The sequence below is a fragment of the Ahaetulla prasina genome, chromosome 4 (genome assembly GCF_028640845.1).
Source record: "Ahaetulla prasina isolate Xishuangbanna chromosome 4, ASM2864084v1, whole genome shotgun sequence".
NCBI lineage: Eukaryota > Metazoa > Chordata > Lepidosauria > Squamata > Colubridae > Ahaetulla > Ahaetulla prasina.
In genome coordinates this window covers 49,013,271-49,028,065 of record NC_080542.1, presented here as the reverse complement: position 1 = coordinate 49,028,065, position 14,795 = coordinate 49,013,271, and the positions used below count along the sequence as shown (strand labels likewise).

The 14,795-nt window shown below is 38.1% G+C and overlaps 1 protein-coding gene across 14 annotated transcripts in view; it reads left to right on the top strand.

The window, feature by feature from the left end:
* The window catches only part of ADAM11 (ADAM metallopeptidase domain 11), a 154,841-nt gene that overhangs the window by 58,451 nt on the left and 81,595 nt on the right, over positions 1–14,795 (top strand). For 5 of the 14 annotated variants that reach the window (XM_058184100.1, XM_058184099.1, XM_058184098.1 and 2 more), the window contains 3 exons: positions 581–686; positions 7,311–7,548; positions 8,826–9,037. In XM_058184100.1, the coding sequence (XP_058040083.1) occupies positions 7,485–7,548; positions 8,826–9,037 (276 nt within the window). In that variant the 5' untranslated portion in view covers positions 581–686; positions 7,311–7,484. Of the gene's footprint in view, positions 1–580; positions 687–919; positions 1,347–3,489; positions 3,637–7,310; positions 7,549–8,825; positions 9,038–14,795 lie in introns of those variants that run through there. The other 9 variants (XM_058184092.1, XM_058184103.1, XM_058184091.1 and 6 more) reach the window with 6 other exon arrangements.

Sequence of the window (14,795 nt, the reverse complement as noted above, 5' to 3'; positions counted from 1 at the left end):
AGATGGTTACCAAAACCTTGAAGCGCACCCGGAAGGCCACAGGTAGCCAGTGCAGTCTGTGCAGGATAGGTGTCACACGGGAGCCACGAGGGGCTCCCTCTATCCCTCTATTATTTTTCTCCTTTTTATCTAGCCAATTCCAACCATTTCTTAAAGTGTTCAAGAATTTTCCTCAATTATATTTCCCATTATCAAGAACATGTAGCATATTTGAACCCAATTCAAAGTAAGTATACATATTGGAATTGGGGAAGGAATAAAATCTATTTAGGAAAGATTTAAACACAATAAACACAACCCAAACTTCATGTGTGGTTTAGAAGCAAGGAAGAATACTACCTCCAGTAGTATTTCTCCTCACTATGTGCTCAGATTAAAATTTTTAGAAATTTTAATAAGTGGAGCTCCCTATTTTCATATTCAAAAAGTAGCTTGGATCTAGATGAGGATCATAGATTGTGCACACAAAAAACCCCATGAGATTGGTTCATAGTTGTAATGAACAAAAAGCAAGATAGAGATTTGGATTTATATGAGGGAAAATGGGAGTTCTTATATATGACTCTTTCTGTCTCTGCAGAGAATCCAAAACCAGACCCACTAAGCCAAGAACTCTCTTTATCGTTCTCAACACACAGAAAGGCTACTGTGAGTGTTGTGCAGAAGATTTCACAGATTTACAGACGGTAAGAAAACACCCTGTCATCTAGAATTGCTGTAGACATTTTTAGGCTTTATTGATGACAGCATCTGTTATTCCTGGACTGGATGCATAAAACCTGAATTTCATGTAGTTAAAATAGTTGCTATACTGAATGGTGTTGAGATTAGTGGGAGACTATCTCTACATTTATTGCTTCAGAAATTATAAAATCTGGTAGTTTTCTTCGTATCTTCTCACTTTACATTCCTCAAACAGAATGAGTTGCTGGACATCATGGAAACAGAATGGAACTTGAAAACCAGACCCATTTTGAGATGATTTGAATGAATGCCTTTGGGTAATTTAAATAGGCTATTCAATTGTTTTGCTTTGTCAGTTAAGTTCCGGAGCTCAAAGTCTTCTACTTGCCTTTTCACAGAAGAATTTTCCTTTCTTTGTCTGATTGATAGATCTAATGAGACGGAACAAGGTGTTTTTTCATGTTTTGGTTTAATATTATTGTTTTTTCCCCTTTTATACATTTTGCTCATTTTATTAACTTTCTGATGGCATTGTCTTCACAGCATCTTCAAAGCTTGCAACATCAGGAATTTGTCCTGTATTTCACCCAGTATGCTTTCTTAGATAGCATCATCTCCCAATTGAACAGTGACTTTATGCCTTCCTGCACTCCACTGCTGAGGTATAAGTATGATCCACAGGTAGAGAAGAAGAGTATTAAAGATGATACTGCTTCAAAGTATGAGAATTTCTGACTTCCTTTTGCTTACTGAAGATTTTGTTTCCCCCCCACAAAGATTTCCCCCCCCCTACAACTAGCAAAACATGTAGGCAGAAGAGAGAGAGAGAGAAGAATAGATCTTTAGTGAGAAATTATGTCCAGAATTTATCCTGGTTTTGAAAGCAAATTAAGGATTCTTATTCTTCAGATCAATGCAAGATGCCCACACAATAAAGCCAAAATTCTGTGTATGTATCTGGATTAAGCTTCCACCCCCCTCTCTCCCGCTCCCCCCTCCCTCTCTCCCTCTTTCTCTCCCGTGTATGTGTGCGTTAGTGAGCACAAGATTGTATGGAAAGAATAGTAAAACAGGACTAGAGGAATTTGATAATTGATTGATTGATTGATTGATTGATTGAATCAATCAATCAATCACTCACTCACTCACTCAATCACTTGATTATTTGCTATTAAGTCATTTTTGATTCCTAATGACTAAACTGCTAGGTTTACTCCATGATAATGCCTGGTTCGAGCTCATGGAGAAAATCTTGCTGATTTGTGTAGAAGCTAAGTACTATTTTTGTGGCAGCGCAGGACAGTAACATAGGCAGAACACTTGTGATAGTTGAAAGCTTTACATTGATATCTCCCTGTTTTTATTTTCAGTATATGTAATGATATTTCTTCTGAATTTGAAACAGAGGCTGCTGAACGTGTCAAAGTACCATTTTCAGGTCAGGTAGTGGAAAGTCAGATACTATTTATTTATTTATTTATTTATTTAGTCACAACAATATACATAAGCATCACACAAAAAGATTATATAGTATATAAACATATATATGAAGAAATATAAGGAGGTATAAGCATATATATATATATAAGAAGAAAAAAGAAAAACAATAGGATAGGAATGGTAGGCACGTTTGTGCTCTTATGCACACAGATCATCTTGTTAGCTTGGGGGATCCACCATGCTTGCTTAAGGAGCAAAATTTCCTTCACCTGATAGTAACATCCATGGAGATGACCACCACATTGGTACCATTTGCCTCTGACACCCATGAAAAAGGCAGAGTGGTTGCAGACACTTGCCTAAAGACTGCAGTCTCCGTTGAATGCAAATTTGGTGTTTCTCCTCAGGAGGGGAAATTCCCAACACAAGCTGGCATGTTACCTTGCAAACGCAAGCACCCTTATGGGCAATATGGACAGGTGAAAAAAAAGACAAACGTTGTTATCAGATAAAAGCCTGTCTAATAAGAATTTGTTCCCTAAAGACCAACAAATTGAAACAACAGGACACTTACTTCCTACTCAACTCAATTTGCCTGCAATTCCATCATACACCCCCGGCTCTTATTGTGTTCCCCCACAGTTACCTCAGAAAGTCCTGCACTGTCAGTCTTGCAAGCCTGTTGCTATAGACACGAGCTATTTCAAAAATCCAATGCAACAGCTAGACCAGAAGGAGGTGGCTACAATCTCTCCCTGTAAGGAATGGGAAATGCACAATTCTTGCAACTTTTCCAGTATTGATAATACATTGAGCAGCCTACCTAGATTCCATGAGGACAAACAAGTACCCTGAAACTGGTGGACTGTGAGCTGGAGTGCTGCTCATCTTGCATGGATGTATTTGAGCTAGCATGAATATGTTGCCACAGCAACCAGGTTCAGGGCCCGACCTTTCCTTTCTTACCCACTGACTAGTCCTTCAACAGAAGCAAAGGTATCTTCCACCATGTCTGAATGAGATGAAACGCTACTTTGGGTGCTGGCAGGTGCATCCCATCTCTCTTTGGAGAGTCTGAATGATGCTACATTGCCCGGGAACTGATTAGCTTGCAAGATAGTAACTATGAATCCCATCTCTATTCTGTACTCCAGTAGACATCTGAGCAGGGAGAGATGAGCAGAGCAACCTTAAATGAGCAGAGCAACCTTCTGGAGATAGAAAGGACTTCCTTTACTAGAGTTGAGAATTGCCTGAAAAATGGCCCCTAGTTAAGACTTTTCTCATCAGCCTCTGGCTGCCTGTTTTTTTATATGTATTTAAAATTTCCATGTAAAATCCTGAGCTTCTTTACCTATGTTGCAGGAAGAAGCCATCTGCCATTTTGTGTGGGCTGATTTGAGTGCATGCTGCATTTCTCCAAAGACTCCCAAATATCTTTGTGTGTAAGAGAGAGAAGTAGAGATGACACGCTTGAGCATTTTCAGAAATTAAGCAAGAATATTAATCTATGTAGGTGCCTCTATTAGAATTGTTACAACAGTCCTAATTGGATGTCCTAATGGGAGTGTTACTTGTTCATTTATTAGCGAGGAAAGTAGTTAAAGTAATATTCTTCCCTCTCTTCAGCTTTGACACAGCTTAGTGTTGAGGTCAAACCAGCACAAGAATTTGTGAACAGCAATAGAGGATGGCAAGCGCTGAGTGTTCACTTTCACTAATCAACCAGGTTGGAGTAGGGGACATTTATGCTCCCTTCTGTCCCCCTCTCCAGACAGCTTTGTTTCTGGGCCTTTTAATGGAGGGAAGTGGGAGTAGAAAAGCTGCTTGTACATTTTGCAATGATCTAGTTTCAATAGCCCATCCTTTCCAAGTCTCACAACATTTTTGTGTCTGCATATCAAAATGTTTTTTAATTAATGATATTTTTCTTCTTCAGCTTCTTTAAAGATAACTGAACATATTCTCTATTATAAACTAAATTTATGTATATCACTATATCCGATGTGTAGAGTTAAAGAGATTATTAACATTTTTGTTCATTGCTACTTGATCAGTGTATCTACTGCAGCCAGTCTAACTCACAAAAAAAATGTTTATGCACAGAAGACTATGGTAATAAAAGTAATGTTATTAATAAAGCACCTAACATTTTTCAGAAAAACACATCTCCTTGTAGTACTACTACATCAGTTACCAATACCTAAATATTTCTTTTTCCTTTTTTAAACTCCATTTTTTTTATAAGAGGTACAGAATCATAAGTATACAGAACTAGTAGTTTGTATTCTGGAAATCTCTTCTGCAACCAAAGACTCAGGTTGCACAGAAGCTTTGGCATGGCGGAGACATTGCTTTTTGACTCACAGTTGTTTGAAAAATTAACATGGTAATTCCATATTATATATAATGACTGGGTCCACACATCACTCTAAAATGGTAACTTGGTTAAATGAAGGAGTGTAGCGAGGTGAATTTCTTGCCCACTCCTGTGTTTCTTTTTCAACTTAATGATGACATACCGAAACCCATTCTTCTCTCTGTACATAGCAAAAACATACATTTGAGATGCATGTCACTCATATTTCAGTCCCTGGAAATATTTAGCAACTTTTACCAGAAGCTTCTACTGTTTGCATTATAAATAATGCCTTAGTAGTTGCCATGGTCTGTCTTTATTCATTTTTGTTCTTCACAGTAAAGACTTCTTTTCTCTCACAAATTTTAATTTTCTAATGAAATTGGTGGCATAAATAATAAAAACAACAAGAACACAATAGTGCTTTTAATGAATTGAAACTACTGAAAGCTCTTTCACTCTTTTCCAAACACCAGGAATTTACATAGTAAAAGATAATTAAATCTAGTTTTTAAACAAAAACAACTACAGGGAAAAGATTCTAATTAAAATTAGGAGACCTGGACATTCTCTATAGCTTCTTGATTAACCTCAAACAGGTTGATACAGCAAAATACAAATGGAGGAAATTATCCTCAAATGTTTTTTTTTTTAAAATGGGGTGATAATACAGAAATCATTATAATGTAACAGAAGGTCAGTCTTTGTGTCCTTTACAAAATTTGTACTAATAAAAGAACAACTCCAGACTATTGTAGAAGCAATCATATTCTGGTTTTAAGCAGAAGTGAGAAAAAAGTTATAAAGAACACGAGAGTCATGACTTAAAAAAAATGACTGCTATTTTAATTATAGTAATCATAAAACAATCTAGTATGTTTGGGTACTTAGCATTTTATGATAAAAAGGCCTACATGTGGTTATGGAGAGAATTTAGAAAGCTGATAATCCATTAAAGAACAAAAAGATGGTCCCCTTGGTATTTAGATAATAGGTGATCTCAAAAAATGCATCTTGCAGATGTAAATTTGCATCTCTAAGCCTGATCAAAATCCTTGTTCTTAAATATGCCATTCATGTAACTTAAAGGTAGGGCAGGGTACTTGAAACAATGAACAAATAACATAATATAATAACAGAGTTGGAAGGGACCTTGGAGGTCTTCTAGTCCAACCCCCTGCCGAGGCAGGAAACCCTACACCATTTCAGACAAATGGCTGTCCAACATTTTCTTAAAAATTTCCAGTGTTGGAGCATTCACAACTTCTGCAGGCAAGTTGTTCCACTTATTAATTGTTCTAACTGTCTGGAAATTTCTCCTTAGTTCTAAGTTGCTTCTTTCCTTGATCAGTTTCTACCCATTGCTTCTTGTTCCACCCTCAGGTGCTGTGGAGAATAGCTTGACCCCCTCTTCTCTGTGGCAACCCCTGAGATATTGGAACACTGCTATCATGTCTCCCCTAGTCCTTCTTTTCATTAAACTAGACATACCGAGTTCCTGCAACTGTTCTTCATATGTTTTGCAGCAATTACTTTAGAGTTATTAAAAGGTTGGAACACAGTTTGGAACATAGCCACAGTTTATTTGCCTATATCAACTGACTACTAAATCAAGTTTTATAAAAACTGAATTAATTCAGAAAAGAGAAAAAGCAAGAACAAGTTAGTTGAGCTGCTTCGCATCCTTCATTGCCAGTTTCCTCATTGAGTTTGCATATGAGACATGTGGGGAAGGTTACAAATGGCGATCACATCACTATGGCTCTTTGCAGTGTACAGTAATTACACGCGGGACACACAAATGCCCTGATAGTGATCATATGACTGCAGGATGTTACTACAACTGTTACTTGGAAGACCAGTTTTATGTCCATTTTTTTCAGTGATACTGTAACTTCGAATAACCATTCAAATTTATGGTATCACTGAAAAAAATGGACACAAAACTGGTCCTCCAAGTAACAGCTGAGCAAACAGACATAAACTGAGGGCTACCTATAGTTGGTGACTCAGACTTGTGAATGGAAGTGCATGGAGTGCCCTATGCACAATCTTCATGGTGTACCATGTTTGCTGGTCAGTTTGCTTTAATGTTGCCTTCTATATAGAAATGCTATCTGTACAAAATTGCACATTGCTGGCTGGCTTGGTGTGACTTACTAAATAAGATTTAATTTTATCTAAATAGGTCAGGCTTATTCTTCTGACCTGAGTAAAGGGGATGGAATTAAGCATAATCTCCCTGGTAATAGTGGAAGGCACTCTGAGCCTTTTGGAAGACAAAATCTTTGACTTTAAACTCAATAAAATTGAGAATCTGGGCAATCTCCAAAGGTGGCAGCTCTTTATTATATAAATGATCAATGTTTGTGCCTGGGATAAATTTTATTGTGACTTGACTGATTGTCAACAATCAGTTTATGTCTGCTGATATATATATGTATATGACACCCCTCTCCTTTTGTGATTTTTACTGCCTTCTCTCATGCTTGTCCATACAGAAAGTCTGTGTATGGAGCTGGAGAGCAAGCGAGCACCAGAGACGGCTCTTCCATGCTAAAAAGGCAGGAGGAGGGATCTTTGTAGCTCACGTGTCCCTTTTCTCTCTTGCTCCCCCCCACCCCCCCGCAATTCTCCACAGTTCTCCCTCACATCATGTTAGGCTCTTCTATCCATCACTGCATAATCAAGAGGAAGAAATTTTTGTCTTTCTCCTGCCTGTTTCCAACTCTTTGCTGGTTCTGATTTGCCTCTGCAAAAGATTCCCATCGCCTGCCCTGAACTGCTTTTTCTTCCACTCCTCTTCTTCCACCCTTCTCTTTCTCAGAAATAATCCAGAGGGAAGAGCAAAGAGGAAAAGCAAGGAGAGGCAAGGCAAGGACCAGTAAGAATCCCAGACTTTCAATGCAAAGCAAAAGAAAACGAAGAAAGGGCATCACAATCTGCCTCCCTTGCATGCCAGACAGCTGGTGCCAACTCTGGTTCCGATTATGAAGGCATTATGAGCTGCTCGCTCCAGAACTGGGTGTTGACAGCTTTCTGCTGCTTGCTGCTTTGTCATTCAGGTGAGGGAAAAAACTCTCTTTGCTTTGGCCTCCTAACTTTCCCCCCTTACCCCACCCCCCTTCTCTCTTTGTATTGCTTTGGAGTAGTGAGCACTGTATGAGGTAGGAAGCTGGGTACAGGCACTGGAGTACCAATCAAGCAGTGGGAGTTACATTGCATACATTTCTCAAAGTGACAGGGAGCACCATATTCCAATAGTGTCTCCTTTCTCCCCCCCTCCCCTCCAGCAATAGCTTTCGCTACTCACCTTTTGGAATGGGGCACATGGGGAAGGAGATGCTGCAATTTTCTGTTTGTAAATATATCTCTTGTTTAAAATCTATCCCTTTTTTATAGACACATTTTTACATTCTATCAGCGCTGGGACTGCAGTCTTTTCTGCTGCATCAACACATTTTCTGCAGTTCCTTTCTGAGATGGAGATGGTTAAGCAACAGCTGGGGAGGGTGTCTGAAATTGCCTGTCAGGTTTACCTGGTAATGGGGCAGTGGCTGGAGGATTCCTCTGGCATTTGCCGTTCAAGCTTAAACGGGTGACAGCTATGCTCATAGATTTCTTGATAAACATGAATGAATTGGATGAAAGAAGCTGGGAAAATGGGAAAAATACTGAAATGCTTGGAAATGCAGTAACCCAGAGTTCAGCTTAAGTATTTTAGATTTTGGGGCCAGTCGAAAAATACATGTGATTATAACAAACAAAAGGAGACACAGTCCTTGAATACATGCAGAGTGCATTCCCTTCATTGTCCAGTGGCCTGGAGCATATCCAGGATTGAAAGGTAGTAAATGTCGATTCCAGGAAAGGTTTAACCTCAGCACCTGTCATTTTTAGAATGTAAAGTAGTGTGCACGCCCAAAAGAAAGTGAATCAGGCCTAAGGTTGTGTGAAAGGGCACTGAGATGGCCGTTTTCAATATGGACTGGTTTTTCTTTATACTAGCTATGTGCAAGTGTTCCTGCTAAATTGACTTTTAGTATACACCAAGGTTTGGCTTAGCTTAGTTTAACTGAGAATGCATTAGAATTTAGCCCTCAGATGTCTTCTGGAGCTCAGCCTACAATCTAGAACAGCTTATCTGAGTATATTCAGATTTTTGCCTTCTCCACTGATATCAAAATGACCTGTTTCCCTTCCACACCAGAATTTATGCACAAGGACTTTCGCTTCCAAGTAGACTGAACCCCTTTGCTGATATTCCAGCTACTCTTTTCTCTTTGCTTTGATTGCACTTTGCACGACAATTGTTGATTTTGTTCTGTTTTTCATTTTGGAGGTTTTGTGAAGGCAGATCCACAACCTGGTGATTTACGGAGGTGGGTCCCAAATTCCAGTTGGCGCAAAAGATGGGGTATTTCAGAAATCACATATCCCACTAGGCTGGTGAAACACAACTCTGGGGGAGAGATCCAGAAGTATCAGCTGGACACAAGAGTAAGAAAAGAGACTGGTGGCAGCAGAGGAGGCGACAGAAAAGGAGGAAGCCCTGTAAGTGATTCCAAGAAGCTTCTCCCACACACCATTTCATAAGCTGGTTTTGTTTTTCTTCTCACAGCTTTGTACTAAGGTTCCTACCAATAAGGCACAGGTGGCTGTGGGAGGAAAGAGCAGACTCCAAGCTGTTCTTTGAAGCCAGATGGTATACACATGTAATGGCTGGGTAGCAATAGTTACTTCCAACTTTTTAACTGGATACTAATATTCAGTGGTGCAGCACTTTGGCTGGCAGTTTTAGACAACTCAAGCATTTTTTTCAGGACAAGAAGTGAAATGTCTCAGCTGGCATTCCATCTCCTGCCCCCTGTTACTAAAGCCAGTTCTTGCCAGCATTCTGAGTTAGATATGTCCATGGGAAGGGACTTTGGACAAGAAAGGGGAAGGGGAAGGGGAAGGGGAAGGAAGGAAGGAGGAAAAGGGGAAGGAAGGAAAGGGAGGGGGGAGGGGAAGAAGGGGAAGGGGAAGGAAGGAAGGAAGGAAGGAAGGAAGGAAGGAAGGAAGAAAAAGGCGAAGGGAAAGGGAAAGCAAAATATATTTTCATCCCAAAACATCACTTATATTTATCTTTCCTATGGAATCAGTAGCAATAATAGCTAAGTTCATATATTCTGCTAAGCTATGATTTACTGAATCATAACTTATTAAAGTACTATTATTTGGATTTACATGGTACAGTGTACCATAAACCAATGGTTTTCCTTTCTGCAGACCATTAAATTGTCATAAAAAACATTGAGAACTACTACATATGCCAAGGCTGGCAACATACTGACTTTATGCCAGGGGTGAAATCTAAAAATTTTCTCTACCGGTTCTGTGGGCGTGGCTTAATTGGTGGGCATAGCTTGGTGGTCAGATGACTGGGTTGGCATGGCCAATAACAATAAATAATAAAAATAATAAACAAAGTATACAAAACAATAAGAGGTACCAAAAACCAACTTTCACATTTTACACACACATAACACAATTGACTCACACACAATGTAAAAGCAGCTGCACTTCACACTTCACATACTTCACACAGCCACAAAAAGCTCAAAAACCAACTTTCACACTTTACACACACAACACAAAACAACACAACTGACTCATACACAATGTAAAAGCAGCTGCACTTCACACTCCACACACTTCACACAATCACAAAAAGCTCAAAAACCAACTTTCACACTTTACACACACACAACACAACACAACTCACACACTCAGAAACACACATAAAATGCCACATACAGCTTTCTGAGATTTTGTGTGTTTGTGTAGTTAGAGTGAAACACTACAGAAACACACCAAATCTCAGAAAGCTGCACAAATATTTTATTTTATTATTTTATTTATATTTTTTAGATCAGGGATCTAACTTTAAGGTACTAAACTTAGTAACTTTAAGGTTTGTGGACTTCAACTCCTAGAGTTCCTCAGCCAGCAAAGCAGTTGCTGACTGAGCAGATGGATTTCAGGCAAGCGGCTGCTACTGATGCAATAGATCTAAAGCATGGCTTTCGCAGCTGGAAAGGAGCAAATAAGGTAAGTGCTTTATCGCAGCCCAGAATCTCTTAAAAGGAGGTTTTCTACAAGCTCTTAGGCTGAAGATCTTGTAGAAAACATGTTTTTTTACTTTTAAAGGCATGTTTTTGGCTGAAGAAAAACTGCTTTAAAAGTCAAAAAAACCCAAAAACCTCATGCCGTGGCTCGGCAGAGGCAGGGGGCGGGGCCAGGGATTTTTGCTACTGGTCCTCTGAACCATCTGCTGCGATCGCTACCGGATCGGGTGAGCCTGTCCGGACTGGGAGCATTTCACCCCTGCTTTATGCTCTATAGTACATGCATTCTCCAGATGGTACCCCTAAGAGCCCAAATTAAATAAAAAATAATCAAAGAATGGCCATATCTCATGATATTTTGGTGCTCTGACTTAAAGCACTGTAAGAAATTTGCCAAAACTACTACACTCTTGATAATCTCTTGAGACTGATAGTGTATAAATATGTGAAAGATCATGGAGGTGGTGGGGGTGGTAAGTGATATACACTGCAATATTGTGGCACAAATCCTGCCCCTTGTATTTTTTTATGCAATGCAAGTTCAAAAGCCAAAGCTTGTGTCATGATCTCACAACTCAATCATTTTGACATCCTTACTGGTTGCAAATGCTTGTGTGTATTTCTGTAATTTATTAGAATGATCTCAATCTTTTGTTCAGGAACAGTAATGGACGATAATTAATAAACATAATGAGACTTTTAATTATTATGTGCGTGGCCCACCTATGGTCCCTAATTATAGATTGAGATCACTGACAATCAATCATGGTTTAAAAAGCATACTATAGGCAAATTCTAAACCCAAGCTAACCAAAATATACTTGCAAGACTTGCACTGCTCTATTAGAATTTGCTCAACTGATTTGATTGTGTCTGGAAAAGCACCCGATTGTTCCCCAGTTGGATGAGGTCAAGCAGGAAGCATTGCTTTTCCATGGTAGAGACAGCCCTCAGGAAGACTTTTCCCACCCATCTTTTTCCACTTGGCAGAAGATGAAGATGAAATTCTTTTAAGAGGGCATTTAGAAAACAAGCCCACTTGAGAATTGTTAGTAGGTTTTGCAGTATTTTGTTTCTGTATTCTTATATATTCTGTGATTTATTCCTTTTTGTAAGCTGCTATGTATCTGTTTAGATCAGTGTCTCTCAACCTTGGAAACTTGAATATGTGTGGACTTTAACTCCCAGAATTCCCCAGCCAGTATGGTTTAGATTTAGATTGTGGTGAGATATAAATAAATAAACCACAATTGCTATATTCCCACAACAAGCTTTGTCTCCTCCAATAAATTGTATCATAGCTGAAGGCGATGGCTATATTTTTATAACCCTCTGAAGCACAAACTTGCCAACCTGTTTTTATCTAGCCTAATGTGTTATGTGAACTTGAGGTGATGATGCACTGCAGCTAACCTCATTTACCCAAAAGAAAGTAATATTGTGTGAATAATGGGATCTGGGATTTTTTCACCTTTTGGGTAGATGATAGACCATAGGGCCGTGGTGGCTCAGGCTGTAAGATAGCCTGTTATTAAAAAAAACACAGCAGCCTGCAATTACTGCAGGCTCGAATCCCACCAGGCCCAAGGTTGACTCAGCCTTCCATCCTTTATAAGGTAGGTAAAATGAGGACCCAGATTGTTGGGGGGGCAATAAGTTGACTTTGTAAATATACAAATAGAATGAGACTATTGCCTTACACACTGTAAGCCGCCCTGAGTCTTCGGAGAAGGGCGGGATATAAATGTAAATTAAAAAAAAAATAGACACTGCTCTAGAATCCAATCTGAAGAATTCAAATTATGGAGATCATGGAGAGACATCAGAACAGTATAATATCTAAGGAAGTTAAAATTGCAACTCTTTTAAATAGAAAGTATCAGTAGTTTAGGATTACTTCCACTTTCCTATTTTCTTTATTAGTTAATTTCATCTTTGTCAGATTTCCTTGAAGTAGTACTGTTGGTAATTAAAGATGAGCTTTACATACTGAACACAATATAAAAGCAAAATATTTCACAATTAGTTCTCAGTTTGTGTCCATGACAAAAAGAAATGATGAAAGGCTAAAACTGCTAGAAAATAGAAGAATTATTGTACTTGCAAGATGTCTCAGCCACCCTTACTCCTTTTTAAAAATTCTTTAAATCTGAGTTTCCAGATTCCTGGATTCCAAGATTTTAAAAGCAGGGTATTACAAGTTCATCATTTATGTAGGAGCATAGCTGATCAGATATGCAGTATGTAGTTTCTGATTTAGCATTCATGTAGATCAATTAATGCTTAATATTAATACAGCCATCTTGATTGCTGGTTGTGCTTGCAGACGCACTATTCAGTTAACCAAACCATAGTTTACTGAATCCACCCAACTCTCTATGATGGCACAATGCATGGAGTCCAAAGCTAGCCAAACATTTTTTAATATGCAAATCCAGTTTTCGGACTATAGAAAGAAAAAACAGACAGAAATCACAGAACATTTGCAGCAAAGCAATAATATGTTGTGTAGCAGTCTTAAGTCATTATGGACCTTCCACTATCCCACTTTTGATGCTTGCCTCTGAAATGAGAACTTTTTTTTAAATGAAAAATTTAATAATCACATTTACCTTCACTCTCTTGCCCATACCTTTTCTAGCATTGTTGGATTACAACTCTCATCATACCTAGCTAATTATATTGTGCTTCATATCTGGAAAGCAGCAAGTTAGGAAAAATATTATTAATTATTTTCACCCTTTTGTGTTCTGCTATCTCTGCTTTCTGTTCCTTTCTCAAAGGCTGTGCTCACATAGAACCCTGAGCCCCATCTGACCACATTTTAACTTTGCATACATACCTATCCAAGTTGTTGTGTGAACTCATACTGGGTTCACTAAGAACTCATACTGGGTTCACTAAGAAAAAAAGAAAAAGTTGATAAATTGCAATTAATTGTGCCACACAAGCTCAGCCAGTGAGAATTATGACATTGCTGATTTTGAATTCAGAAAGGTGGGAGCCTAGATAAGATTGTAATACCTGCATTATGTTGCTATGATTCAAATGGTGTGATTTACATTTTTGCTTCATGAACGTTTCATTTGTGTATATTGATGTTATGATGCACAAGTCAATATTCTGATGCACAGAGCCTGTTATGGACATGTATGGCTGTCATAGATAGTTTCTTCAGGAAAGATATGCCTGACCTTTGTAAGGATACTTGCATAGCTATTTATAATACAGTGATAGATTTTTATAATGTCTCAAAACATAAAGCATCATTAGTTAAATATTTGTGGGAAATTTGTGCATTCCTATTGGATCTCTTAATCTCATCTGCTCACATTTTCATCTTTCTCTTGTTCTACTGACCTCAGTATGCCAACTACATACTGTAGATAAAATTAGAGATCTTAAAGCAATTGAGGGAAGGCTTATTTGCAGAGCTGCCTTAGTTTTAAAAATGCTGCCAAGCAGAAGAGGCCAGGGGATGAAGCTTCAGGGAGAATTGGATATTTTTGATAGTTTTTCTTCTTTCTAAAAAAATAATTAATTAATTTCAAAATTTTAGATAATAGCTACTTCAACTACTAAGTTCAGAAAGTTGCTACACTCTTAATAATTTCAGAGGGGAAACAAGTTGTTATACATAGGGAATTGTTTTTTTAACTGAACATTCACAATTCAGTAAAGAATTAAAAATTCTTCTTTGTCTCCAGAGTAAAGATATGTTAATGGATATGGTCTGTTTTTAATATATCTTGTTAGATATTCTAGGTAAATGAACGCCGTTGCTGTTATTAATTTATCCAGCCTTTTTAAATATATATATAGGTATATGTCAGACATATTGTGGGTTTGGTTATAGATCATAGAAAATGGATATTTCAATAGAGTAAAAAAAAATTTTTGTTTTTCAAGTGCATATATAATTACACCATACTGTACTGTGCTGTACTATTAAATGTGCAATAGCATTGTATCTGAAAATATACATACCTTAAGTAGAAATGCTTGATTGCTAAAATGCTAATAATCTGAGCTTTAGCAAGTTCTAATCTTTTTCTGATGGAGGGTAAAAAAAGAAATGCAGTATCTGTGAAGTGCAATAAAGCAAAGCATAATATTATGAGGTATGTCTGTATAACTCAAGAAGCTGAACGTATTTAATAGTTCTGCTCCTATATTCCACACAACAACCCTGTGAAGGCTGA